Below are 26,900 nucleotides of genomic sequence, written 5' to 3' on the forward strand. Positions count from 1 at the left end.
CGACTCTGGGGTTGCGGCGCTCATCTCGCTTTATTGGCCAAGGGAGCCGGCGTACAGCTTCCGGGTCATGTGGCCAGCATGACTAAGCCGCTTCTGGCAAACCAGAGCAGCGCACGGAAACGCCGTTTGCCTTCCCACCAGAGCGGTATCTATTTATCTACTTGCACTTTGACGTCCCTATTTGCATATTATCTTTGCTTAAATATTTTTTTCTCATAATGATGTTTTTCTGTCCTTGGCTTTTAAATGGGTCATTTAACATGGGTTCCAGGGAGCTAAGATCCATGCATTAAACACTTTTAAAAGAAGCTAAGAAATTTTCATCTTCCAAGTAGCACTTTTATGGGATATGAAATTGAGTGTCCCTCATGTTGTGTTTCCCTCATGTAGTCCTTCCTTCCTTCCTTCCTTCCTTCCTTCCTTCCTTCCTTCCTTCCTTCCTTTTCTTTTTGGGGGCATGTTAAGCCCTTATGAAGTAGCTTATGATTATGTTCACTTTCTTTTGACAGAGGAGCAAATTAAGCTCTTATAACTCTTAAACTCTGATATAATTTTAGGATTTCACACAGATTGCTTATGGTTGTACTTTTCAGAATCCTTATGAATATTTAGTTTGAATGCCATAATATATACTGAAGAAATGTGCAATATTTGCCTCCCTCTCTATTTCTGTTTCTTCTGTGGGCTGCTTTCTTTTCCCCATGAGCTTGATTATTCACTATTGATTTTTTTTATGGCCGTAGCTTTTTTTCTTCAGACAGGAATAGATAAAATTTGCAGGCACACCAGCCCCTCTGGAGTGAATAAGTCTTGGCAAATTATAAACAAATATGTTCAGGGACTTTTGTGCTGGACAAAGGTTAAAGTTTTAACTTTAAAAAAAGGAAATTTCTAACTTTATTTTGGGGTAGAATTGAATGACATTTGCAGGCAAGACCAGCCTTCTGAGGGCATGAATCCTCTGGACTGATTTTAGAAGGATAATGGCAGTGGTTTTCTGGAGGGGTAGCCATTACAGTTTTAGGTACCCTTCCCTCCCCCCAATATTATCTTACTTACTGTTCTGTGGACATTGGTCTGAAAATTGCAGACTGGAGGGGTTTTCCTGTGTAAGAAACCTGTCAAATTGTAAGCAAATAGGTTCAAGGAATGTTGTTCTAAGTTTTATTGGGGAGCTCAAAGAGAATCGCTTTCTGGGTGAAATCATTCCCTCTTATTAGAAGTTTGACCTGTTGGTCACAACAGAGCTCTAGTTTTTATTCTCCCTTCCTCCAACATTCATTCCTATCATTGTGTTAAGCTTAGAGACATTTATTTTCTTTCAGCAGAAGCTTGTCTGTAGTGTTTTGTTCTTATGTTTGGGTCACCAAAGCACCATGGTCCTTGCTTCAGTTTGTACCATTTTGTATAGCTCTCACTTCACCTCAGACAAGCCAAAACCCCTTGAGGTGGTATCCTTTCCCCATGAAATTTCACATTTGCCTGACGTCAGTGTAAACCACTAGTGAACATACAAAGGGTGAGCACATACAAAGGTGAGACTTCTCCAACTATAAATGCTTCTTTGTTAGCAAGTATGTAACTACAGTGGTACCTCGGGTTACATACACTTCAGGTTACATATGCTTCAGGTTACAGACTCCACTAACCCATAAATAGTGCTTCAGGTTAAGAACTTTGCTTCAGGATGAAAACAGAAATCGTGCTTCAGTGATGCGGTGGCAGCAGGAGGCCCCATTAGATAAAGTGGTGCTTCAGGTTAAGAACAGTTTCAGGTTAAGAACGGACCTCCGGAACGAATTAAGTACTTAACCTGAGGTACCACTGTATACAATATTCTGCAAATAGCTCATAGTTGTTGTACAGGGTGCCAGCAGCTTATACTTATTTGGGGATGAATGACATCCTGTTTTCTGTAGCATTATCTGATGTGCTAATGCCACAGAACTTAGCTTTTGGGGGTTTCTGCTGTGATAGGTATCACAGATACCTGTTGTTGTTCACAATACATAATTGAAAATTAATAAAATGATGATACCTCTGCCTCATCATTTTCTGTCTTACTTATTACAAACGGTGCCATGAGAGCAGTGACTTATATAAAAGAAGTATTGAAATAGCTGTTAAACTAAGTTTGCTGTGAAATAACCTTGAAATCCCAATGTGAAGTCCTTGGGTACTTTAGGGCGTGTAAACTTGGCAGCCAAAGAAAGTCAAAACAAACTTTCTTAATGAGTAATTCTAGAAGACTAACCTTGTATGCAGAAGCAGAAAGATAGTGCGGCGGTACCAAAGGACTTGAACATGGCCATCCGTCATCTACATTTTAATTTATTCATAATACTTCTGCTTGTACATGCAAACCTGTCTGCTTGTATTTTATATTTCTGAAGGATAAATATGCTGTAGCATACACAAGGGGAAAGTGTGAACCTCTTCATAAGAAATAATGCAGTAAATAGTTTACATAGCAACAAGGTCTGGGTGTATGGACCACATGGATCAAATGTACATAGACTGAGTTCTACACTACCACTTTGGAAAGTATGAATAGCAGGAGCTTGGTGCTGCCTTTAGCACAATCTGTTTGGCTACCTGTTGTGTGGTTTCTAAAAATTACAAACAAACAAAAATGTACACCGGCCAATTATGATACACATGGAGACTCCTGCAAGCAAAGTGAGCTGACAATAACTTCCATAGATATCTGACTTCATCATCAATAATGGATCCAAAATATACCAAGAAAATAGGATGAGGGAAAATGTAGAATAAACCAAGTTATAGATAATGAAGCACCAAAACAAACACAGCAGCAAATTAAAAATTAAAAATAATGCTTGCTGGCTCATTCCCAACAGAGACAGATTTCTTGTGTACCATACTCTCTTTTTTCAGCATCCCTAGAAAGCACACCAGTGACTCATAACCTTCCTAGTGTGTCTCCCTCTCGGCTTCCACTGCCCTGAGATCTGATCTCAGCAGCTAAAATGCAGCAACTAGGATTATGCTTACTTCCAAATCAAATGGGCCTTTTGGCAGCTCCACATGGGCCTTTTGGCAGCATGTTGCAAGATACATGTGCCCCAGCTTAAGTCTGTTGCACCATCAGTACAGAGAATTTCATTCAAACATTTGTTCATGTGGCTTATTTTTTTAAGCCTAGACTCACTGCACTATATTGGATAGTAGTTGTTACTTGGTTGCATTTATTTTGACTATACTTCATGGAATCTTGACACAGTATATCCAGATCTGCAGCCTGTGTGCTGCATAACCTTGAACCCTGTAAACAAGAACAAGTTATAGTACAGTTGGACACTACACATTCAAATGAGTGTCACACAGGTCGAGGTTCATGATGGTCATTGCATGTATCTACAGTGGTACCTCGGGTTAAGTACTTAATTTGTTCCGGAGGTCCGTTCTTAACCTGAAATTGTTCTTAACCTGAAGCACCACTTTAGCTAATGGGGCCTCCCGCTGCTGCCGCGCCGCTGCTTTGCAATTTCTGTTCTCATCCTGAAGCAAAGTTCTTAACCTGAGGTAATATTTCTGTAACCTGAAGCATATGTAACCTGAAGCGTATATAACCCGAGTTACCACTGTATACACTTAGGACGCTAGCTTTCATACACACACACACACACACACACACACACACCAATTGTATACTGTCTCTGGGCAGTCTACAACATAAAAATTACATTAAAATAACAAATAAACACAAGTATTAAATCAATCAATTGCAAACTGAGTAGAATGAGCATTTTCTTAAGTACAAAATTAAATATAGGAGGGACTGAAGGCACAACTGTCTGCTGCATACAGCATTATGTAGTAGAATCCCCCATTACTTTTCTGTACTGTATACATACTCCAGGCAGGTAGAAATTGCTGTGCAGAGCGTTCTAGCTCCAGCTAGTAAACTTTGCCCCTGCTGGCTTTGTGATCACTCGGGTGCTGTGATCTGGAAAACGAATCAGCTCTTTGCCTTTAAACTGCTCTCTTGCAGGTCCATGAAGGGAAAATAATTCTGTTGAATTTCCAAGGGGCTCTTTCCTGAGCTTTGTGGTTCCCTGCCAACAAGCATCAGTGTAAACTTACGGAGTGTTGACTTTCATTTAAGAACGAAGTAGTGGTGCTTCTTCACAGATGGGTGTTTGTGTGAGAGTATGTGTGTGCTAAAAAAGCTTAATTTTAAAATGTAAGTGTGAGTTAATTTATGTAGTTTTGAGCTGAATTCAGCATGTTAGAACTGAACTTTTAGTAACTAGGGAGGAAGCTATTGTATTTCTGAAATTATAATGGAGGGATAGCTTTAAACAAATTCTTTTGGAATTAATTAATATGTCAAGGCTACATAGAAATTTTAAAAAATGTTTTACTCTTTTCTAATCTAAGTTTAAGCATAGGTCTAAAAAACTACTTTTGGTACCTGTTGTTCTTTGAACAACAGATCCACATGCCACATCACAAATTTTCTTGGTTTTCAAAAATGGTTCCCTTATGGCATGGAGGGCTGCTCTTTGGGCAACAAAAGTTTGAAGACTCCTTGTGCTTATTGAACTAGTGCTGTGGTACTCTTGTCCTTATTCTCAGTTTATAACTAGCAGGGAATAAAACCCATTCTTGGTTCTACAGACGTTCTTTTAGCTTCATCTCTGTTTAACTTCCTGGGGCAATTCTGGTTCTTCTCTAGTAAGAGTTCTTTCAGCAAAGCAAAAAATGTACTTAGCCAGTGCAGAACCTTTGATCTTACTCTATTGACTTTTATATTTTGTTTAACTGAAGATTAATCTGTAGTTTGGCATGACAAGCTTTGCTTACATTTATATTTATACTGTTTGCGTTATAACTTTATAACCTGCATTTCTGAAAGCTTTTTTTAAACTCAGTGACGTTTACTGTTGCAACACTGTAAAACTCTACATTTGGGTACTTGGATTGTGTTTGATGTTACATGCACTAAAAGGAGTTAGCTTTCCATGTTCATTATGTGAAGTTTGTTTTCTGTCTTCTACACTATTCATAAACCTTTATAAAGCAGTTGTTTGAATAAATGAGCCCAGTAAGTTTGCAAAATACATATTGGACATAGTACTTGAAAACCTGGTCCCTAGAAAGGTGACTACTTAAAATTCCACCTTTCAGAATTAGATGTCAAAGCTATAACTTAAATAAAGGAGAGAGGTGGTACTTAGGATTGCTTTAAACATTAATTTTCTGCTGTGAACTAATGGGGGAAATCATGAAGTGTGGTGTGGCTTTCATTCTTTTTAGGACACAACTTCATTCTCATTTCCATTATGTTGCATAATATATAATAAATTTAAAAAGGATAATTTACAATTTAGGAGCACATACAGATTACAGTGAGATGATTGCCATCAGAACTTCTTGTCATATGGCTGTGTATGGTTGTCGTAACACATTTCATAAAATCTCCATGGCATTGCTAGCAGCTTTTTCAAAGGTGCACTGCTGCCATGATTTTTTTCATAGTAGATGGGTGGTGTGAGATTTGCTTAAAACAACAGTATGGATCCATCACCATATGGAAGCAGTACTTGGATTTTACACTATATACATGACGTTGGCCCCTCAATGACAGCTAAGAATTTTACTGAGATTGCCCCATGATCTGTGCTTTATTTGCTCTTGCCTGCATTTTCCTCCAGAACGTTTGGATCTATTTTACAACGCAGACTTTCTAGACTTAAAAAAATAAATCTTAGAATATATAATTATGGGTGGCTATGAGATAATATTGTAATGTTCTTTCCTAAATAAGAAAGGGTCAAGTTAAAGTTGGCCCCCAAGGATAGCAGAAATTTGCTAGTTTCAACTTGAAAGGAAAAATACACGTATTCTGTAAAATTAAATAGAATATATTTGATACAATAATTTGGATTAGCTTTTATTATTAAACCCAACTTCTGAATTATCAAGGTTAAAGTGTTAATGATCTTTGTTCTCCCCTTAAGACGTTGTGTGGACAGTAATGACCGCACGTTTCCGATTGCCTGCTGGCAGAACCTACAATGTACGAGCATCTGAGCTGGCACGAGACAGACAGCATACAGAGGTGGTCTGCAATATTCTTCTTCTGGACAATACTGTACAAGCTTTTAGAGTTAACGTAAGTATAATATTTTAGGAAACATGTTGTATCTCATTTAGAATTGCCTCATAGTAGAGTCCTAGGCTTTAGAAAACATGCTCTTGATTTTGCATATTTAGTTAATCAATAGTATACATTAGCCATCCATTTACTTACATTAACATGGTCATTAATTCAGAATCCTTTCCTAAGGGCCTCCTGTTTTTGTTTTGTTTTTTTGAAGAGGCTTCTCAGCAGGGAATGGCCTGAGGAGGATATGGGAAATTCACCTTGCATGAGTGCTGGCACTAGGTACATACATGTATATAGTGTTTTAAAGACTTTGCAGAACACAGTATTTTAGTAGGAACCTTTGCAACAAATAATATAGCTAAAAATGTTTTTCCTCTTGTTATACCCTGAAAATGATTCCTTACTTACCGTATTTTTCGCCCTATAGGACACACTTTTTCCCCTCCAAAAATGAAGGGGAAATGTGTGTGCGTCCTATGGGGCGAATGCAGGCTTTCCCTGAAGCCTGGAGAGTGAGAAGCGTAGGTACGCACCGACCCCTCTTGCTCTCCAGGCTTTAGGAAGCTATCCGCAAGCCTTGCGCGCCCCGCGGGAGTTCCCCCAGGGCGCGCAAGGCTTGCGGGCGGCAGCCTGCAGCGCAGAGCACGGGGCGCCCTCCAGAGGACGCCCCGTGCTTCGCGCAGGTGTCCGCAAGCCTCGTGCGCCCGGGGGGAGTTCCCCCAGGTGCGCAAGGCTTGTGGGTGGCAGCCTGCAGCTCGAAGCATGGGGCACGCTGCGGAACACGCCCCGTGCTTCGGGCAAATGTCTGCAAGCCTCGTGCGCCTGGCGGGAGGTCCTGCCGGGCGCGCAAGGCTTGGGGTGGCAGCCTGCAGCTTGAAGCACGGGGCGCGCTGCGGAGCACGCCCCGTGCTTCGGGCAGATGTCCGCAAGCCTCGCGCGCCTGGCAGGAGGTCCCGCAAGGCTTGCAGGCAGCAGCCTGTTCTGGGGAATGGGGTCGGGGGAAGCTCGGGCTTCCCCCGCGCCTGGGGAGGAAATAATTTTTTTCCTTATTCCCCCCCCCCAAAAAAAATCTAGGTGCGTCCTATGGGGCGGTGCGTCCTATGGGGCGAAAAATACGGTAAATAAATATGATGAGACCCAAATAAAGGTTGATATTAAGCTAGAATAAGAATAAATTTGAATGTTATACATTTTATATTAGTGCATTCGTACAATTTAGAAATTATTATTTATTATTAAAAAGAGTTTAAAGCGACTTACAGTTACAGAAATAAGGTGGGTCTTAATTCATCTCAAGTGTTAAAAGCCAGAGGTGTGTTAAAATGCACTCCTTCGGACATTGTCCCAAAGCATCTTTTACAAAAGACATTTGCAGTACAGTTCTATGCAGATTTTCTCAGAAGTCCCACAGTGTTCAACAGGACTTACTCTCAGGGAAGTGCACATATGATTGCTGCCATAATGGTTTATTCTGAATATTGTAACCTTATTGCATGTATTCAAAACAAAAGCATATAACTACAAATAACTCCATATTTAACATTTTTATTAATGCTCCTTGTGTTAAAAGTCAAATGGAGGCACTATTCTCCCTGCCCACTGAGTGCTGGATACACATATATTTTAAGGTTGCTTTGCAAATAAATTTGAGCTTTATGAATATTTCAACAGTAGCCAATAATTTAACCGGTCTGTCAGTAATAAACCTACAGAGATGACCTTGATCTTTGCTGAATGGAGGCAGCTTATGACTGATTTAGACCAATGATGGGTTTTACAGTTAAAACTTAGGAGCTTTATCAAAACACGTGTCCAAATAATGCATCTTTTTGTAATGAGCAAGCTATAGAAATGCATTAACACAGAGATTTGTGGAAAAACAAAATGCCAAAAGGCTACTTAGCACACTGTTCAGACCCCCTAAAATTTACAAAGGGAAAATGTATTGTGAAATAGCTTTTCCGTGTCAAATGTTTCTCAACTTTTTTGGTCCTTGGCATTTATTGTGCACAGAAAGGAAGTTCTGCATAAGTAACTTGGCCAACAGGCCAAAGCATGCAAGGTAGCGTGAAAGGAAGCACATAGTCTGGAATGCGTGAAAGAAACAAAGGAGTGGTTAGGAAGCAAACCTATGTGGTTTCGGAGGTAGAAACATGACTAAAGTATTTTAGGCAGGGGCAGACTTGCTTAGCATTTTTATGGCCAACAGGCTGCATTGTAATATGGTGGCAGTAGACAAGCCATCTGAATTTGAGACATATAGGAACATGTCATCTTTTGAGCAAGCCAAACTTGGCTGTCACATTCAGTTATACTTTGCAAATGAAGACATGTTTAAAATAAATATTTTGAAGTATGCATGCTCTTTTGTTTTTATCAGACAGTTTGTATTCTTGGGCCGTGAGTAGCTGACAAGAGAAATTGTATGTCAATCTGGTCCTTTAGCTTTAAGTAAATTAAGAGGTTCTTTTCAGATGCTGTGACTGATAAAATTTCAGGGAACTGTTTTCAGAATTGGCATCACTTTGAAAGCCTCAGCTCCTTGCTTCACTGGCTTTATAGCCACAAAAGACAAGGCAAAGCCTGTGCTATGGAAGCATAATGTGTTTCAGAATTCAAAGATCTGAAAGATTCACACTAGGTTTAAAAATGCATAACTGGCATATATATATAGTCATATGCTTGCTTTGGTTTCTATAAATGTAAGTTTTCAAAATGAATATCCAAGCCACTTTTCCTAAATTGTAGTCCAAAAATATAAACCAAGAAACAATGCAGTTGAAAAGTGGAACTGGTCTCTTGTTTACATCATAAAACCTTCCAGAGGACCAGAGTAGAAGTCTGGTAAGGTTTGTTTCAGCTTAAACAACAGGAAATTGCTGTATGGGTTATTTGGGAGGAAGGGCAGGATATAAACTGAATTTAATTATTAATGATGATAGTAATAATAATTCATATCCCACCTTTCCCACAATGATCTCATTGTGGTACACACACACACACACACACACACACACACACACACACCTTGTTCTTGCAACAGTCTTGTTAGGCAGAGAGAATGACTGACACAAGGTTATCCAGTGAGCATCATGGCTGGCAGGAATTTGAACTCTGATCTTTCAGTTCCTAGTCTAACTTTCTCAACTACTTGAGCATACTGGCTTGAAAGTAGGAAGAAGTCAAAGTTGAAATGCAGATTTTCAGGTTAAAGACAATAAAGCTTTCTGATTTAAAAGTCTTAAGGTTTTCTCAGAGACCCAGTTTCTGCCTCAATTTTTCCAGGACAGGTAGTGATTAGAGACAAAGTAACCTGCTTTGGTGGTGGTTGAATCATATTGAAAAGATTTTCATTTGCTATTTTCTTCCTACAGAAACATAATCAGGGACAAGTTCTGCTGAATATAGTTTTCAAGCATCTTGATCTGACTGAAAGAGACTATTTTGGTTTACAATTGGCTGATGATTCTACTGATAACCCGGTAAGCTGTGTCTGTTTTCTAAACAAATTCCTCTTTGTTGTTCTCAAAGTTTGAGATTGCAAGTTCTACACTTCTAGACACTTGCACTAAGTTTAGTTTGGTGAGGGAGAGGCTGATGTTGCAGAGTCATTTGTAGGAGAGCTCTGTTGCAGAACTAAGCACTTACTTTCTTAAAAATGATTCAGTAATTTTTTGGAGAGTCTGAAAAACCTGATAAAGTCTGTTGGCCCTTACAAGGGATAAATAGGTGTGGCATCCCACTTGAGCAACAGAGTTTTGATTCTGCAAATGGAACTTACCTTTCCTTCTCCCTTACAGCCCCCCATGACCCCCCCAATTTATGGGGTTGAAAAATCCTCTGTTGTGGATTGGAAGAGTCATGGGGGCTGCATGGTACAGAAGAGGAAGCCCCATCACATTCATTGTCATGACACTGGATCTCACCCAAAATGTTGACACCTCTGCTACAGAAAAAGATGAAGAGAATCTATTCATTTCACTTACTACTTATTCACTTATAACTATAGTCTTTCCTTCCCACCCCTAACTTTTGATTAATACATGACATGTTGCAGATTTGCTTACATGCTCTAGAAAGCATATACTGGAGAGAAAATGATCAGTACAATCATTCAGTATGCTTCACTTGCTTTTAATTCTGTCACTTTTATTTGTGACTAGTGCCTAACATGCAAAGCAGTCATATTTACCAGCAGAAGTTTGGATCTCAGGGTATAAATACAAGTCATTACCTGGTTCTGTACCAGATATTCTGCAGATATCACAATCCATTGTAATGCTAATACTAATTGTAGTTTAGTAGCTAGGGAATGTTATTAACTTATCATCTGAAGGCGGGCATTAAATTAAGTTTTAGTCTCCTGGTTCTCTAGAATGGTTTTATATGTTCTTTGACAATACTTCAGATAGTTAATATTTTGCTATAATATAGTGGTTGTAATGGGAACTTTGAATGTCTGGTTTTGTTCCAGCTATTTATAATTGTTAAAAAAGCTTATGCAAGATCTCATTTAATCACTTGCAAAGTGATTAGTGATATAAGATGATATATGCTCATAGTATCATACAGAATTTCCAGGGTTCAATGACCACATCAGAGGGACCCTTTAAAAAACAACAACCAAGGCTATCAACCTGCAGAATATGCACAATTTGCAGACTTGCAGCATTAAGATAAATTCAACAGTGTAAATATGTTTTGATAGATGTAATAATGGAAAACTGATTGGTATAGTTTTTGTAAAATATGCAGGGATATAAAATAAGTAAAATGAACCATGGAAAGAGAAGAAAGGAAGTAATTTATATCTTAAATATGCAAAATGTTTATCTGAAATTGAAAAACAGAAAATTTAATAAAAATCATAATTTAAAAATCAAGGCTGATTAAAACTGGTAGATCTCTAAGCAGATTTACCCTTCTTCAGTTGTCTTAGTAAGGTTGATTGTTTACTATTGCAAGAAAACTTAGTGATAGTGTTTTGCTAAATATGCAAGTGTGCTGTATTTTCCTGGTTTTGAATATTTTTTTCCTCTTTAACTGATTTGAAGTTTGGAGAACCATGCTGAAGTTAAGGCAATGTGTGTCATGGAATTTCTAGAGTTAAAACAAAGCATTTTAGATAGGAGAGAAAAAATAGATGTTAAAATAAGCTTATATGAAGCCCTTTTTTCTTATAAGGAGAATGGTGAAAGAAGTAGGCTTCATTTGTTCGCTGCATTGAAGAAAATAAAAATTGTATACCAAGACAACTTAAGTAAAATGTTGCATTGCGGTGAAATTGAGATCCGTTCATCAGCACCTGATAAATGGCAGTCCATAGAAACAGGTCATTCATTGTCCTCTGATATTGCCAGCATTCAGGTGGCAGCTATATAGTGTTCCAGGCAGGTTAATGCCAACTGAATTCAGAAAGGGTTTAGTTGGAAATTGGTAGTGTTGAGGGGAATAGAAAAACAGGGCTGATCCTAGATTTGAGGGGCCCTAGACAAAGTGTATTCTGGTGTGCCCGTTCTACAGTTGATGGTCCTTGTTTGGCTTACTTGGCTGTGACGGCTTTAAGCAGTACCAGACATTCTGGGACCCTGGCAGCTGCCCAAGAACACCAGATGCTAATGCCTGCATTGTGGGAAAGTCATATTCCTGATTTCTGTTGCATCCAGGCTGCTGGACATCCTTCAGAAGGCATAAGCTGAACAACTAAACACTTATTTGTGGATGCAGCATGCATATTTTTGATCCTACTATTCCATCCATATTGTTAGGCAAGCTTTTTTTCAAAGAGAGAGTGAGTGAGCTGAGAATATCGTCAATCTCTGTGTGTTAAGTGGAATTTTTTTTGCATGGCGAAGACTACATCCCTGCTTCTTGCCCTTGGTTTGATTCTTGTCAGCAAGCTGGCATTGCATTTGGTAGGAACCAGCTTTCTTTTATCTTGTTTTAGTCTTGGTTGTTATTATTATGCCACATAAGGCAGGGTTTTCAACAGGAACAGTTTTCTTTATTATTGTTGGCACGTCCACGTTTCTATTCCTGTTCATTTCCACAACATAAAGCTTTTTTACTGTTGTGATATTTTTACTGTGTTGTAGCATTTACTTCAAATTCTCACAGATTGTAAGAACACTCACAGTACATCATACATTCTTTACTATTGCACCATCAGGTGACATGTTAGAACAACGTGGTCCTTTTGTTTACTGGTTCTTATAAGAATAGAGTCATACTGATTGTGCACTAGCTTAGATGACAGATCCTTTGTGATGATAAAGCATCTTTTCCAGCTTGCAGAGCCTAGAAATCAGTGGCCTAGAAAGCAATTCTTGAATGTTGCACATATGGTTGGTAACACACCCCTTGGCTCAGTGTTCATGCTGGCTGTTTCAGAGAGACAAAATTGGGCAAGCTTAGTTTCCTAAAGAAAATATGGTTATTTTAAACAGGATGCATGTGGCCTTTTGTTCTTTCTAATATCAGCCTGCACATCTTTAATAGGTGAAGTCTGGCAACTGATTTTTATTTTCATGCTTGTGACACCATTTATATTAGCTCATTTTCCAAACCCCTGCTATCTCTCCCCTCAGGAATTAGTGAGTGATTGTGAAGTCTACTTCTTTGAGAAAAATAGAAGAATTTTCTTTGAGAAGAAAAATAGAATTTTCTTTGAGAAAATATAGACACCTTCTTTAATTGTATATGCCAATATATGTTAATAATTGGAGACATAATATATTGAAAGCTTCCCTGGAAACTGCCCGGTTTTGCTCTGTTAACATATGAATGCTTCTAACCAAAGCCCCTTCCAAATAAAACTACTTAACTTTATTAATCCAAAAACGGGGGTGGGGTGGGGGAGAGAAAGTTTCATTTCAGAATTGAAAAACAGTTCTTGGAATAATAATTGGATAAATGGGATATCTCATTCAAGGTGTTAAACTTAGCTATAACATCTGGAATTATCTTACCTTATAGGCTTCTCATTATGCTCCCTCTAGTGTTGAGTTCAATTGCTAATTTTTATAGTAATGTGACAGATTGACACTTAAAATGATTTATTTAAGAATTAGAGGACAATCGTCACTGCTATAGGGTGTACTAAAAATGTGTAGTACTCTAAATAGAAGTCTATAAATGTATTTAAGGACTTGGAACAGGGTCCAAAGAGCCCACCTTGCACTAGTCATAAAGGAAAAGTGTGTTGTGTATCTAGCAATTGTGACATACGGTAAAAACATACATATGTACATTTGTTTTGTTAAGAGACATTTTGCAATAATGCTTTGTGTTACTTTAGAAAAACACATAATGAAGTAATCTTTTCATTCCCCCAGAGGTGGCTGGATCCAAACAAGCCAATCAGGAAGCAGTTAAAGAGTGAGCAAAAATATTTTTCATCTATTTTGAATGCAAATGTTCATTAAACAATGATAAATAATTACTAAATTAAAGTTGTAAAAATCTAATATGATATTTTGGTTAATTTTAGGAGGATCTCCTCACAGCTTGAACTTCAGAGTCAAATTTTTTGTAAGCGATCCTAATAAGCTTCAAGAAGAATACACACGGTATCAGTCTCTCTCTTATTTTAATAAGATACTTTGATGTTCATTGCATAGGAGTGTCTGCAGTTGATACAAAAATGTGTATACATTTTGATTTCATCTGAGGAACTTAGGGATTTTTTATTACCAGCCTATCCAAAACTGAAAATTATTCTTGATTAGCATGTATTCTGTGTAGCATATATTCTGAACATACTTGAAAACAATTCAGTTGTGTAGTTCATTCCTATATCTGGTGTTAGAACTTATGCATGCTCTTGAACCCAAGTCATGCACAATTTGACAAAAAGGCACAGTGTTTTAAGTTGCATTGTGTTGAATATAGTCTGATCCTTACCCACTCATCCCTCCCAACTCTTCGTGCTCTTTAATATCTATATATTAGGGAAAGCTGTTGTTTAAGGGACTAACCAGATGTATGCATGTTTGTTAAACATGGGTTTAACCATTCATTTATAAAGCAGGGTGGAGAGTGCAAGGAAGTAGTGAAATCTTCTACTTCCCCACTTTATCTTATGGTGCTTTCTTGCTTTACAGGTTTTATTCTTTGCCTCCCATGCTCCTAGCATGAAAAGTTAACCCCCACTATTCCTACACTTTATTAAAAATGGGCTTACATCTGATTTTGTCCTCAAATTGCAAGTTAATTATTTTAGTGTAGATAAATATGTGTCCAAAGGCATACTTCAATACTATACTCAAGTGCCTTGCTAATGAAAACCATATTTTTACAATTTAATTAATCTGTTTTTAACATATGTAGACAAAAGGTTATTTTTCTTGAACTCTTTGTTCACTGAAGAGTTCAGAGGGCTGTTGCAGCAGTTTTGCGAACGCTGCTTTAAAATCAATTGGTTTTCCAATGCAGAAGTGGTTTGCAATCTACGTTGTAAGTGAAGTTCAGGCAACAACTAATTAAGCTCCTTTTGTATTTGAACACACACAGAGCTGCATTCACTTCATCTGACCCTATCCTCCCCTTGCCCCACAAAAATATCTCCCAGGCAGCAGCGTCTTTCAGCCTATGACTACAACCAAACAGTCTACATACAGAGCAGCTCTAAATTAAGTCCCTGCAAAAGTGTAATGCTACACTTTAAAAAGCACCCCTAATATTTTTAAGTTATAAATAACAGCACTGCAAATAGAGAAGCGGTATTGAAGAATACAGTTTGGGTTTTAGCAGTACAAAAATCACTCTGCAAATCAATGTTGATATAGTTGATGAAATTGGTATATAATTTCCAGAGTTCAACTTCCATCATCATGAAACAAGAAGTTGGGGATTTGGGTATAACTTTTTTTAAATTGTCAGTTTATTTTCATTTACATCCTGGGGAGTTTGAGTAATGCAGAATGATTGGGAGGACTGATTTATGTGTTACTCGAGTGCTATTTTAATGTAGCTAGAAATCACACCACATAGGGGCACCCACCTGTCAAAATCCCTCCTGCCGCTTTGCAAGTCTTCCCATGCTTCCCCTTCAAACCCAATGTCAGAGGTTTAAAAGAGGAGCATGGGGAGATTTGCAAAGTGCCCTTTGAAGCAGCATCCATTCCATTCTTTAAAGGATGGAGTGGAAGTTGCTTCAAAGGGCACTTTTGTCAAGTGCTTTTCGATGCTTTAACTCTGGTGGATTGCTACTTGGAAAGAAGGCAGAGGGGGGAAAGCTCTCTTCACTTTCCTCATTGCCATGCAACTGGTACTATTATGTACTCTAGTATATGTTTGCTTGTCCTCACAGCAACCTGTGCTCTAGTAATTGTCAAACTTGTTTGTCACCCAAAACTCCTCAGAATGCCAAAGAACAAACCAGGCCCTGCAGCAACAGAGAATGCCCTTAGATACGAACTTATTGATAGCCTGCTGCATCTCACAATTCCATGGCAAGATCAGGCCTTTGACAGGATTGTCATCTCTGTCCCTTGGAAAATCACTCAGAACTGTTGCTGGAAACTTTGATCTGGCCAGCCTAATGCTGCACTGCCATTCACCTCTGCCAGAAAACTGCTGGAAAAAACTACTTTGCAAATTTCCTGCTCCCCTCTTTTCTGCTTTTCAGCACATGTGTGTGTGCACACACAGACATACAGAGATAGAATAAAGAGGGGGTGGATTGTTCCATCTGCCAAACCCTGAAATGAATCAGTAGGGGTGCCAGGGTAGGGCTTCCTAACTTCATACTCCTGGACTGAGCTTTGGCTCTGAGAATCTGCTCTTTAACTATGAGTTGAGCTATTTGTCATGCACGCCCACCAAGCTACCCTCATCCATATGTCAGATGGAAAAAGAAAAGAAGAGAGCAGCCTGGCTAGGACAGAGGAGAAAGTGTTGTGCATGCAATACGAAGCAGTGGGAGAAAGATAAGGCTCAAGGGGCTGATGAGTGCCACAACTAGAGGCAGAGGCCAAAAGAGACCCAGGGAGAGTTACTAGCAGCACTAGAGAGCCTTGGCTGGTTTGGATCAAGTTCTGAAGACTTCCATGCTTCATAGCAAAACCTGAAGTCTTCAACATGACTTGATCATTTGTTATTGGTTTGTTTAATATTTTTTAGACTGCTTACACCTAAGTGGTTTAAAAGAAAAACCATAAAAATCAATAGAATACAAATGAAAATGAAAATAATAGTGTCAATAGAAGTCCAGAAACATAACACTGAGCAGTGCAATGTAAAAAATAAGTAAATGTCCAGACAAGCAAATGTATTTAATAGGCGTAATCAATGTGTCACAGTTGACTCCCCTTGGCTTCCATGGAGGAGGGTGTTCTCGCACTTTGGTCCTCTAGATGTTCCTGAACTACAACTCCCACCAGCCTTAACCAGCATGACTGAAGGTCAAGACTGAGGGGAGTTGCAGTCCAACAGTGTCTGGAAGGCCAAAGGTTCCCCATCTACTGCAGAAAAGACCATGTTGATACTAGCCATGGTGCAATGTGCAGGGCTTCCTTTGGTGGTGGTTAATCTATACAGGGAAGACAGTCTGCCGCATACCTTGCTCCTAAGTCGTTCAGGGCTTTATATGTTAACAGAACCTAGAATGTGCCTTGGTAGCTAATGGGCAGCCAGTCCAGTTCTTTCAACACAGGTATAATAGATCTATAGCTAGATACCCCACTCATCATGTTAGCTCCTGTGCTGTGTACTAGCTACAACTTCCTAAGGTCGCCTCACCTAAAGCACATTGCAGTGCATTGACCTCAGTGGGCAGGGTGTAGTTGCTGAACCAATTGAAGTTGGTGGGTGCTTCATTCCACCAAGGTCAAGTGGAGTTGTAATACCCCAAGAATACCCTCAGATTAAGTACCTGCTCCTCTCGAGAGTATCCGTGTCTGTTCAGAACAGGTGAACAGAATTCCTGTGGCCTAGGAACCACTTACTCATAGGATCTCTGCCTTACCAGGCTCAGTCCACTTGCGTCATCCTTTGCAAGTTTGAATGGCAAAGAAAAGTAGGGCACATTGTAAATAAAATTCCAATAAAAATTATTCAAAAAAAGAAAAGTAGGGCACATTGAAAAGCAAGGCTTGCTTCAGGCTCTTCATCCTTCTTTATTGATAAAGCCTTTTCACCCTACTTGTGGCTGAGGGGCACTCTCTGGATGTAAAGATGGCTGGAGCTTGTTTCACTTCATAGCACACCTGGCTGTCCTATACTTAAAAAAAAAATGTGTTTAAAAGGTCACTTGGGGATCCCCTGGACTTGTGAGCCTTGGACTTCTGACCTGAAATCCAGCCTTAATGTATCTGCTGCCATCTCCTGTTCACTATTGAGAAGCACTCCTGAAGGAAACATTTTGGATCCATGCCTATGAATCCCAAGTGTGAAACGAGGATATGCTTAATCCATACAAGTTTATGCAGGGGGTGGGCACAAACTACTATATAAAAGTAAATTATAAATGCATCGCTTAAGAGTAATTCACCGAGAAAAAGAAATAAAATAACATGGCTGTGTTTGTTGGCAATTGCAATAAAATGTGTCATTCCACAACCCTTGATTTAGCTTCCCTTATGGAAGTAGAAGGAAGTCTCTGTAAAGGCCCGTAAGATAAAAACACTGCAGTGTCATACCAGAATGTTTGCTACATGGAAATTCATGCCTTTCAGATTTTATTGGTGACTAGAAATACTTTAAAGGCAGATTAGAATTCTAAACCAATTTCAGACTGTCACTTCAGGTAAGGCATCTGAGATGGAAGGGCCAGAATTAATACACACTCATCTCACAAGGCCTATTTGCTTGGAGGTATATTTCAATAGATTGTTGGTATTCATGGTTATTGTTGGAGGCATGCCAGTGTGGCTAATCACATTCTTTTGGCATGGGTTAGAGATGGCAAAATGGAACTTGCAACAAATGTTGCAATAGGGAGGGATGAAGAGATAACAATCAGAAATTGTTTTCTATTAATTTTTAAATATGTCCTATCCCATTAGTATGGCTTTCAAAATACCACACAGAACAACATTTGTCAATTGAGGCATGAAAATATGATGTAGATGTACTTGAGTCCAATTAATGGATCCTAACCTTTTATTGATGATATAAATTCTAATGTAAACTGCATGTGTTACAGCAGCACCAAAATATTTGGATTTCTTATGTTTATATGACTTTGAACTCAGTTTAATTTCTGTGTCTTGCTAGCCTGAAATAATGGTATATGGTGAAATGCAGATGCTGAAGTCAAAAGGTGACCTTAATTTTGTTAATTAAAAATACAATAGTAACTTTGTCAACCTGTTGTACTGTGTTTACTTTTTCTTTAAGGTACCAATATTTTTTGCAAATTAAACAAGACATTCTTACTGGAAGGTAAGATTTGCTTGCCATGAAGACTTGGGAACCCTTGCAGACAGTTATGCAAAATTATTTAGTAATTCAGGGAGAGGGTGGAGATAGTGTGATCGAATGCCTCAATCAAGTTATGAAAATATGTATGTGGCTGCTGAAATCCCACATGCATCCCATAGTAATTGGCAATCCTATAATAAAGCCTATAGAAAAAGGTGTTATAGGTATGGTTGCAGTGCTAGGGGTTGTGCGTGCAATATTTTATCAATGAATCAGGAACTATGCATGCAATGCCAAATGAGATTTGGATCTGCCTCCCATCCATCTTAAACAGGTGATTAGTGGAGTCAAAGCTGACAGTGCCAGCCATTTATGTAAGCTTTTGTGATTGCATACCTCTAGGTTGGTATCCAGATGTTTAAATCTCTTTGGATACTAATCTAGAAGCATGGTTTCCTTTTAAAAGCAAATATGTAAAAATAACAGCTGGTGTGTTTTTAGTTGTGTCATTACATATTTGCCTGCCTTAAAAGGGAAATCTTGTCTATTTGATGCTTAAGTGTTTTTTTGTTATGTAATTCAAATAAATTGGTATACCTAATTGGCTCTAAAGATTACTGTATTGAAGTGTGTTGGTTATTTTCCCTCATAGATTGCCCTGCCCTTATAATACTGCTTCACTCTTGGCTTCCTATGCTGTTCAGTGTAAGTAAAATATAAATAAAATATGTTCTTATATTATGCTTCTAATTTTCCTGATGTTGTTACTTTTCTTTTGTGTTAAGATACACTAAACCTTCAGGAAAAATATTTGAATAGACTGTGTTGTGTAAAGCCAATAAATGTATAAAAACAGTTTGTATCTTACCCATGTACAGTACAATTCTATGCATATCTACCTAGAAGTAAGCCCTGCTGAGTTCATTGAGGCTTATTCCCAGCTAAGGTAGTATAGGTTTGCAGCCATAATATTACCTCTGAAATGTACATTGAAAATATGAAACTGTACTTATACCTAACATGTAAAACATATGACAAGATAAATACATTGGCAGAGTTTATCATGGCATTTGTCATCAAAATATGTGTGGCTGTTAATGTAAAGATTGAGTGGATTTCCCACCTAAATTAGTAATAAACAGAGTTACGATAAATGTATATACCTTGAAAAACATTTTTCTCTTGGTTATGTTAGCTTATTACTATCAAATTAACATGCTTTGTGAACTATTATTGCTAAGATGGGAATTTAACAACCTCTAAAGCTGCAGTTCTAAAGGGGAGAGGGAAAGAGTACTCAAAGTGGTTATTCCATCACATCCAGCAACCTGCTGGACTTGCTCTGGCAGGGTGTAGGTAAAGGCACGGCAGCACATTTCTGCTCCTCTGTCCTTTTTATTTTTCTTGCTTTAACATTTTTCCTATTCTCATGAACAGTGGGAGCAAAATTAACCATACCAGCTCCAGAGATGACATAGCTTCCTCCCTGATTTGGGGGGGGGTGTGGTGGGGGATTGAGGTGTTTCCTGTTGACCCTACACATGTTGGAGCTCCAGTGTCAACAGGGCAAGGACTGTGGAAGCTTCTGTGGCAACAGGGAGGAGGCATCCAAGCTTACACCCTCCCAGGGACCATAGGATTGTAAGGTTAGGGTGCCTTTGCCCCCCCTTTTTAAAGAAGTGATGCATATTGTTGCTTCTGAACAGTTTTTGATAAGATTTTGTATTTTGTCAGCCCTGAGTGCCTCTGTACAACCATTAAAGTGGTAACTGTTTCCACAGTTTAGCAAGAGTTTGCAAGGGTTTTTGGAAAAACAGCTGAGAAATCTGGCATACTGCTATGTCACAGAACCTGATTTTTATTTTTGTAGAAAATGCATTGCTTCACATAAAAATATATCACCAGTACAAAAATAAAATTCCTTTTCCAGAAGTAAATCACATCAACAAAATTATCCGTATATAATAAAATGGTACAGGTGTAATCACACTGCAGTTTGTGTGACCGCCAATAGGAGCCTAGAATCATAGAATCATAGAGTTGGAAGAGACCACAAGGGCATTCGAGTCCAACCCCCTGCCAAGCAGGAAACACCATATAGAATCATATGCCTACCTGACAACTTTTATCTTCCCTGGCAGGCCAAAGATCTGGCCTTTGGGCCAGAAAAGCTTCTTCATCCCAGTCTAAGGGGAAGATGGGGGTAGAGAGGTTTGGCAAACTATAAGGGGGGTAGTGGTATGGAGTAAGGATGTGTGTGGTTTTGGGGAGAAGGTGGCTTTGGTGAGAGGAGGTGGTAGGTGGGGTTGAAGAGTAAAGCAAGCAGGGGCAGCAGCCCCTAGTTGTTATGTTTCTTGTAGTCAATCTTGTGTAACTATTTAGTTCTCTAATTTTGAAACTAGAGTGCTTTCAGTTCATACAAACAACATTAGGTGCTTTTGTACAGTTTTAGACTGAACTTGTTTCATATGTAGTTAAAGGCTGGTGGATTAATTTTATTTTTTTTACCTTTCTTACACTGCATGGATTGCAAGGTGCTGAAATGGGGCTGTTGCTAAATGTATCTCTTAACTTTCAGCTGAACTGGGAGACTACAACCTTTCAGAGAACTTCCCAGGCTACCTCTCAGACTATTCCTTTATCCCCGGCCAGCCTCAAGAGTTTGAAAAAGAAGTGTCCAAACTACATCAGCAGCATATGTAAGCATAAAAGAAAGAAAAAAATAAGGTTGCAGTCTGAAGAACTGTGTAACTAATTTAATCTACCCTGAGCTGCTTCTGTGTGTGTTAATTAAAAGTAGCTCCTTACATTATAACCCCAGGTTACTGCATGTGTGTCTCATCCAATACTTTGGTGGAGAAATAACTCATTTAAGATCAGGTAACTGCTACAGAGAGAACTAGTGGTGAAAGATCACTAATACTGTTTAGGTTTTAGACTTAAAATGAATGCATGCTTTCAGAGTACATGCATCTGAAAATACACTTTTACAATCATAATTGTATTTTGAATATTAAAACTATATGCTTGGAGGTGTGGTGTGACTGCTCCTCTTTAGCGAGAGAAAAACCAGGCAACGAAGCAGGGGCCGTTAAAATGCTAATTGCCCTAAAGCCGATGTAACTCCCTCTTGCTCTTTGGGCTCCAGTAAAAATAGTTTTTAAATAAGAACCCTCAGGTTACCTTAAATATATTTTAAGCTATTTTATGTTCTTATTTTGTCATTACAGAGGTCTGTCTCCTGCTGAAGCAGAATTTAGTTATCTCAGCACAGCCCGGACCTTAGAACTCTATGGAGTTGAATTGCACTATGCAAGGGTAAGCGTCAATTGATTAGTATTAATCATGCAAATAAACCCAAAACAAAACATAGCATTGTCTGAATGGTCAATAGTTCTCTTCTTAGAAATTAATTTTTTAATGTATCATAATATTCAACAAAATTAAAGTACCGTATTTTTCGCTCTATAAGATGCACCAGACCACAAGACGCACCTAGTTTTGGGAGGAGGAAAATAAGAAAAAAATATTCTGAATCCCAGAAGCCAGAACAGCAAGAGGGATCGCTGCGCAGTGAAAGCAGCAATCCCTCTTGCTGTTCTGGCTTCTGGGATAGCTGCACAGCCTGCATTCGCTCCATAGGATGCACACATATTTCCCCTTACTTTTTAGGAGGGAAAAAGTGAGTCGTATAGAGCAAAAAATACGGTAAATCTGATTTCCATAACGTTACTTTGAAAATAATATATAGTTCTCTGTTGTTGATGGTGGTGGTGGTATCTGTATGTCTTGAGGTGTGGCTCCCGGGGTAAAGTCAAACCACTGGAGCATCACAGCACCTGCTATGGCTGCAGAGACCAGTAACTCATAAATGCTGCCTTCCATGTTCTTTTTACTGTGTTAGCAGCACTGAAGTGAGCTCTCTGGGGTGCAAGCCTGGGCAGTGTCTATGGAGGTCCTGGGCTGCCCAGACGACAAGACTCTTGGCCTCGCTGATGTGGTCCAAAGGAAAAGCAGAGCAATACAAAAGGCACCAGCTTGGCTGCAAGACCTGCCAAAAAGTGGCGTACAAGGCACCATCCAGCCGTCTTAGCCCTAATTAATTGGACCCATTTCCCTTCCCTTCTAAGTTTTTTTTTAATTTAAAAATGTATTTCAAGCATTTGTACCCTGCTGTTCAGAGCTGCTTACATACAGTCAAAACAAGTCAGTCCCTGGGCATACAATCTGTATAGGGGAAAGGGACAGGGAGGGAAGACGAAAACCTAAAGCAAAATTTAGGCACTAGTTTCTAAACAGTTCTTCCTATACTAACCAGCTGGCACAATTCAGGTGCAGAAGGTGCCTGATGTTGCTGGACCTCAGCAGAGTGAATGGAATGAGCCTTCCGCTTCCTGTCTCTCCCACTGAGGCAGTCTGATGGAATGGCTGCCTGCAGGGGACAGCTGAAGGGCGAGGAGGCCTCATGGAGCTAGCCTGTCACAGCTGAGCCCATGTCTCATTTTACTCAGCCCTTCTTTCTCTGTCCCTGAGACTCCACACCTCTGTTGCCATTAGTTCTTGTTCCTCAACCACCCACAGAGTGCTGAGGTTCTTAATTCAAGTTGCTTTGTTGCATAAGATTGCTCGTCAAGGTTGGGGTACTGAAATAGGGTCATGAGAAATCTTCACATGGGTGTCTGCTACACTGAAGAGTCCCCCTTTTGATTAACAATTACTTCTCATCCATTCCAGCCGTTGCTCTAGTCTGTCTAGTCTCTCCCTTTGTTGCTCTGTTGTATAGTAGAGTTTCTGTACTGAGGAGGGATTGTGGGAGGGCCTCAGGGATGTTGATGGAAGGATCAGGATGCAAGGTGAAGCAAAGTAAAGAGACAGGAAGTGATTGTTGAGGCAACAATGTTTCCTTCCTGTAAACATTCTAGAACTTCATCTTGCATGTTTTTGGGCAACAAGATCTGCAAGACGGCGATATGAGAGAACAGAAGACACATAAGCATTCATTTTTTTCCTGTTCTTTTTTTATAGGATCAAAGTAACAATGAAATTATGATTGGAGTAATGTCGGGAGGCATACTAATTTATAAGAACAGGGTACGAATTAACACCTTTCCATGGTAAGGATGTGTTTAAGGGAAACATTTTGTTTGCCACACACTTTCTTAAATCTGAATAACTTCATCATAAATTGCTAAGTGTACATCAACTCTAAATTAGTCAGTCTAAAATGTAGCCTTTGATATGTCCAGTGGTGTCTCTTGTGTGGCAATTAGCTTTTGAAAATATCCCTACAAAGTTTGCCGCCTAATTGTAATGTAATGATTGTAATGGAAAATTTAGTGCACTTAATTTTTATTCAGCTAGTATATTTTGGACTATTCTTTGTCACACTTCCAGAGTTACGATTCAGTATAGCAGTAGAGCAGGAGTGAAAGGGGAAAACCTTACTATATATGCACCGTCTAGAATAGACAGGTGCTCATCCAATTTATTATTCAGTGTTTTCTGTATAGGATGTAGGGATGACAGTAAAAAGACTGTATTAAATACTTGGGTCCAAAGAGATGTGAGCAGGGTTCTGTTCATGTAGCAGGGCCACTCCTTCCCGCCTCTCCCCCCCCAAAAAATGACTCCTGAATGGTGGAAATCAGCAGCTTTCTGTCCAAGAGTCACCTGATGTACCTCAGATGTTGAAGAAACCCAGATAACATCTGCTGAGGTGGATCTATATCTATTAATTTGAAAATCTACATACTGTCTTTCACACCGGCATCAAGACAGTCACCATGTAAGATCAAGTACATTAAAGTTCAATAAAAATATAATAAAACAACAGGCTCCTAAGTACTGAACAGAAAAGAATTAGGAACCAGTAAATGCTCAGGGTCTGGTTTTTACATTTATGTATCCCACTCCAGAGGCCAGCTTTCACAGGTGAAAGAACACTGTTTACCATGCAGTCTTATTTCAGAAGCCCTGAATCTTGCAAAACTTTGTCTTCTTTAATTGATTTTAACTACGGCATTTGAATATTAGACTGAGAATGCCTTGTGTGTGAGCCACAGTGATGTATCTAATTTTATGGTGCTTTCTTACTTACATGCCACAAACTCATATTTTTTTTAGTTAGGGGGAAAGTAACATGTATTCCCTGCAGAAACTTACTTGCTCAACCAACAGAGGCTGGGAAGCACTTGTCTGAAGTTCTCATTAGCATACAAAGTTACAGTTACACCCATGCATGGAATCCTATTTAAGACTGCATATGTTTTGCTGATGAAATAATTCGAATGGGGTGAGGTTTATCATGAACAGTGTTTATTTAGCAGCACTGATACTTTTACAGTGTGACAAAAAGCAGAGCCGAGGTACCAAGGAGATTACAATCTAGAATTTGATAAGGAGAAGACCTATGCAGTCAGAGCAGTTGCGCATACTTAAGTTGGTTTTCAAGGCCTAAGTGGTTTGTTGAGCCAAAGGTTCACAGAAAAGCGGATTTTGGGGGGGAAGATTTGAAAAGAAAGAGAAGCAGCAGCATTTAGGATGGGGGTGGGCAACCTTTTTCTATTGAGGACCACATTCTCACACGGGTAATTATTGGGGGCTGCTTACTGGCAGTGAGTGGAGCTAGAGCAAATAGAGGATGGAGCCAGAGAAAAATGTGATTCAAAGTAATCAATGCTTCAGTTTTCACCTGAGCTTAGAATTTTTTGTGGGATATCTCCAGCAAGCATAAGAGAATGTGTGTCTCTCTCCTCCTTCCCGTCCCCCCCCCCCACATGTGCTTTAGGTTAAGTAAAATCGCCCAAAACAACACTGTCAACATGCATTGCTGTGCGTCTGGATTATTTTCACCCAAAACACTGCTTTCGATAGCAGTATTCTGGGTATGTCCGGATGTATGGCAACCCTAGGCAGTGTGGAGGATAGCTCAGTTAGTAGAACCTGAGGCTCTGAATTCCAGAGTTGTGGGTTTGAGCTCCATGTTGGACAAAAGATTCCTGCATTGCAGGGGGTTGGACAAGATGTCCCGCATGGTTCCAACACTTCCAGCTGATTCTGTGATTGAAACAAATCATACTAAATATTTTCATAACTTGGTTATTCACAGAACAGTGTGGGAATATAGCTTCTCCTTGGGAGGTTGGAACAGTCCTTCAGGGTGGATTGGTTTGGCCTACTTATTTTATTTGATGTCCCTGGGAAGTGATACAATCTTACAAGGGAGTCAATATTTGGATAGGTGTGATGCTATCTAACCTGTCTTGTTGGCCACACATGTAGTAAGAACAACTTTGGATCCCAACAATAATTTGATACTTTGATGTGTTGTCATTCATTAATAGCACAGCAAATGTGCTTAAAATAAGGAATGCATACTACACAGAGACTTGCTTTAATTGAACAACTTGATTCTATAATATGCCTGCTTGATTGCAGCCACACCACTTTCATCATCCATGCTCATCAGTATCATATCCTTCCTTGACAGCAGCAGCACAATAAATATGTTAAAAGTAATGTCGCAGCAGTAACAACCAATATTGTCATCTTGCTTACAGACAACTCTCCTAACTGTATGTGGAAAGTGCCAATTGTCTTACAGGTGCATCACAATTTCAGTACTGGCAGTGCTTAATCAATTCCTTGAACCTCTTCTAGAAGTTGCATTCTGATACTCGAGGATTCTTGTATGTGATCTTATCATATGCAAATCATGTGCTGGAGGAGAAAGAATATTACTCTTGCTTGCATGGCTGAAATCACCCTCATTCTGATAAAAGCCAGACAGGAGCTAGTTTTGCAGCATTTTATTCGATTTTTATGAAACAAATACTCAAAAGCTAAGGTTGCTATGTTTTACAAAGGATAAGGGTAAGGAAAGGATAACCCTTTCACCATTTGCTGAGATTAATTACCCATTCCTCCCCAACCAGGCTCTAGTGAGTTTGAACCTCCCTCCACTTCATTCACTTCATAAATTGTAGCAATCATATATTGGGATCATTGATGTTCAAGGAATATCACTTTCTGATTGTTTTGCCTTTCTGGTGGCTGTTTTGGGGAACTTCATCATGAGCAGAACTGATCTTTACCCTCTCCCATGGATCATAGTGGCATTGGGCAACAAATATGTTTGTCATAACCTGTCCAGATCCCTTTTGGTAATTACATTTTGTGCATTTTAAAGAAATATTACATCATTTTGATTTTTTATTTCACTTAGGTTGAAGATTGTTAAAATTTCTTTTAAGTGCAAGCAGTTTTTTATTCAGCTTAGAAAAGAATTGGTGAGTACTGATATTAACATTTTTATCTGAAGTTGCAAAGTGCTTCACTGCTGTCAGAGATGGTTTCATGCAAGTTACGTCTTTGGAGCTTCATACATGATAACACTACTTCA

At 39.2% G+C, this 26,900-nt stretch overlaps 1 protein-coding gene across 3 annotated transcripts in view; it reads left to right on the plus strand.

Moving 5' to 3' along the window:
* PTPN4 (protein tyrosine phosphatase non-receptor type 4) overlaps nt 1-26,900 on the plus strand; it is an 85,985-nt gene that overhangs the window by 20,487 nt on the left and 38,598 nt on the right. For all 3 annotated transcript variants that reach the window (XM_083489208.1, XM_083489209.1, XM_083489210.1), the window contains exons 2-11: nt 5,988-6,142; nt 9,511-9,618; nt 13,471-13,513; nt 13,626-13,704; nt 18,476-18,520; nt 19,152-19,204; nt 21,078-21,198; nt 21,730-21,817; nt 23,525-23,613; nt 26,724-26,787. In XM_083489208.1, coding sequence (XP_083345334.1) covers nt 6,005-6,142; nt 9,511-9,618; nt 13,471-13,513; nt 13,626-13,704; nt 18,476-18,520; nt 19,152-19,204; nt 21,078-21,198; nt 21,730-21,817; nt 23,525-23,613; nt 26,724-26,787 — 828 coding nt within the window. In that variant the 5' untranslated portion in view covers nt 5,988-6,004. The remainder of the gene's footprint in view (nt 1-5,987; nt 6,143-9,510; nt 9,619-13,470; nt 13,514-13,625; nt 13,705-18,475; nt 18,521-19,151; nt 19,205-21,077; nt 21,199-21,729; nt 21,818-23,524; nt 23,614-26,723; nt 26,788-26,900) is intronic.

Source organism: Podarcis liolepis, assembly GCF_965112155.1.
Source record: "Podarcis liolepis genome assembly, chromosome: 1".
In the NCBI taxonomy this organism is placed as follows: Eukaryota; Metazoa; Chordata; class Lepidosauria; order Squamata; family Lacertidae; genus Podarcis; species Podarcis liolepis.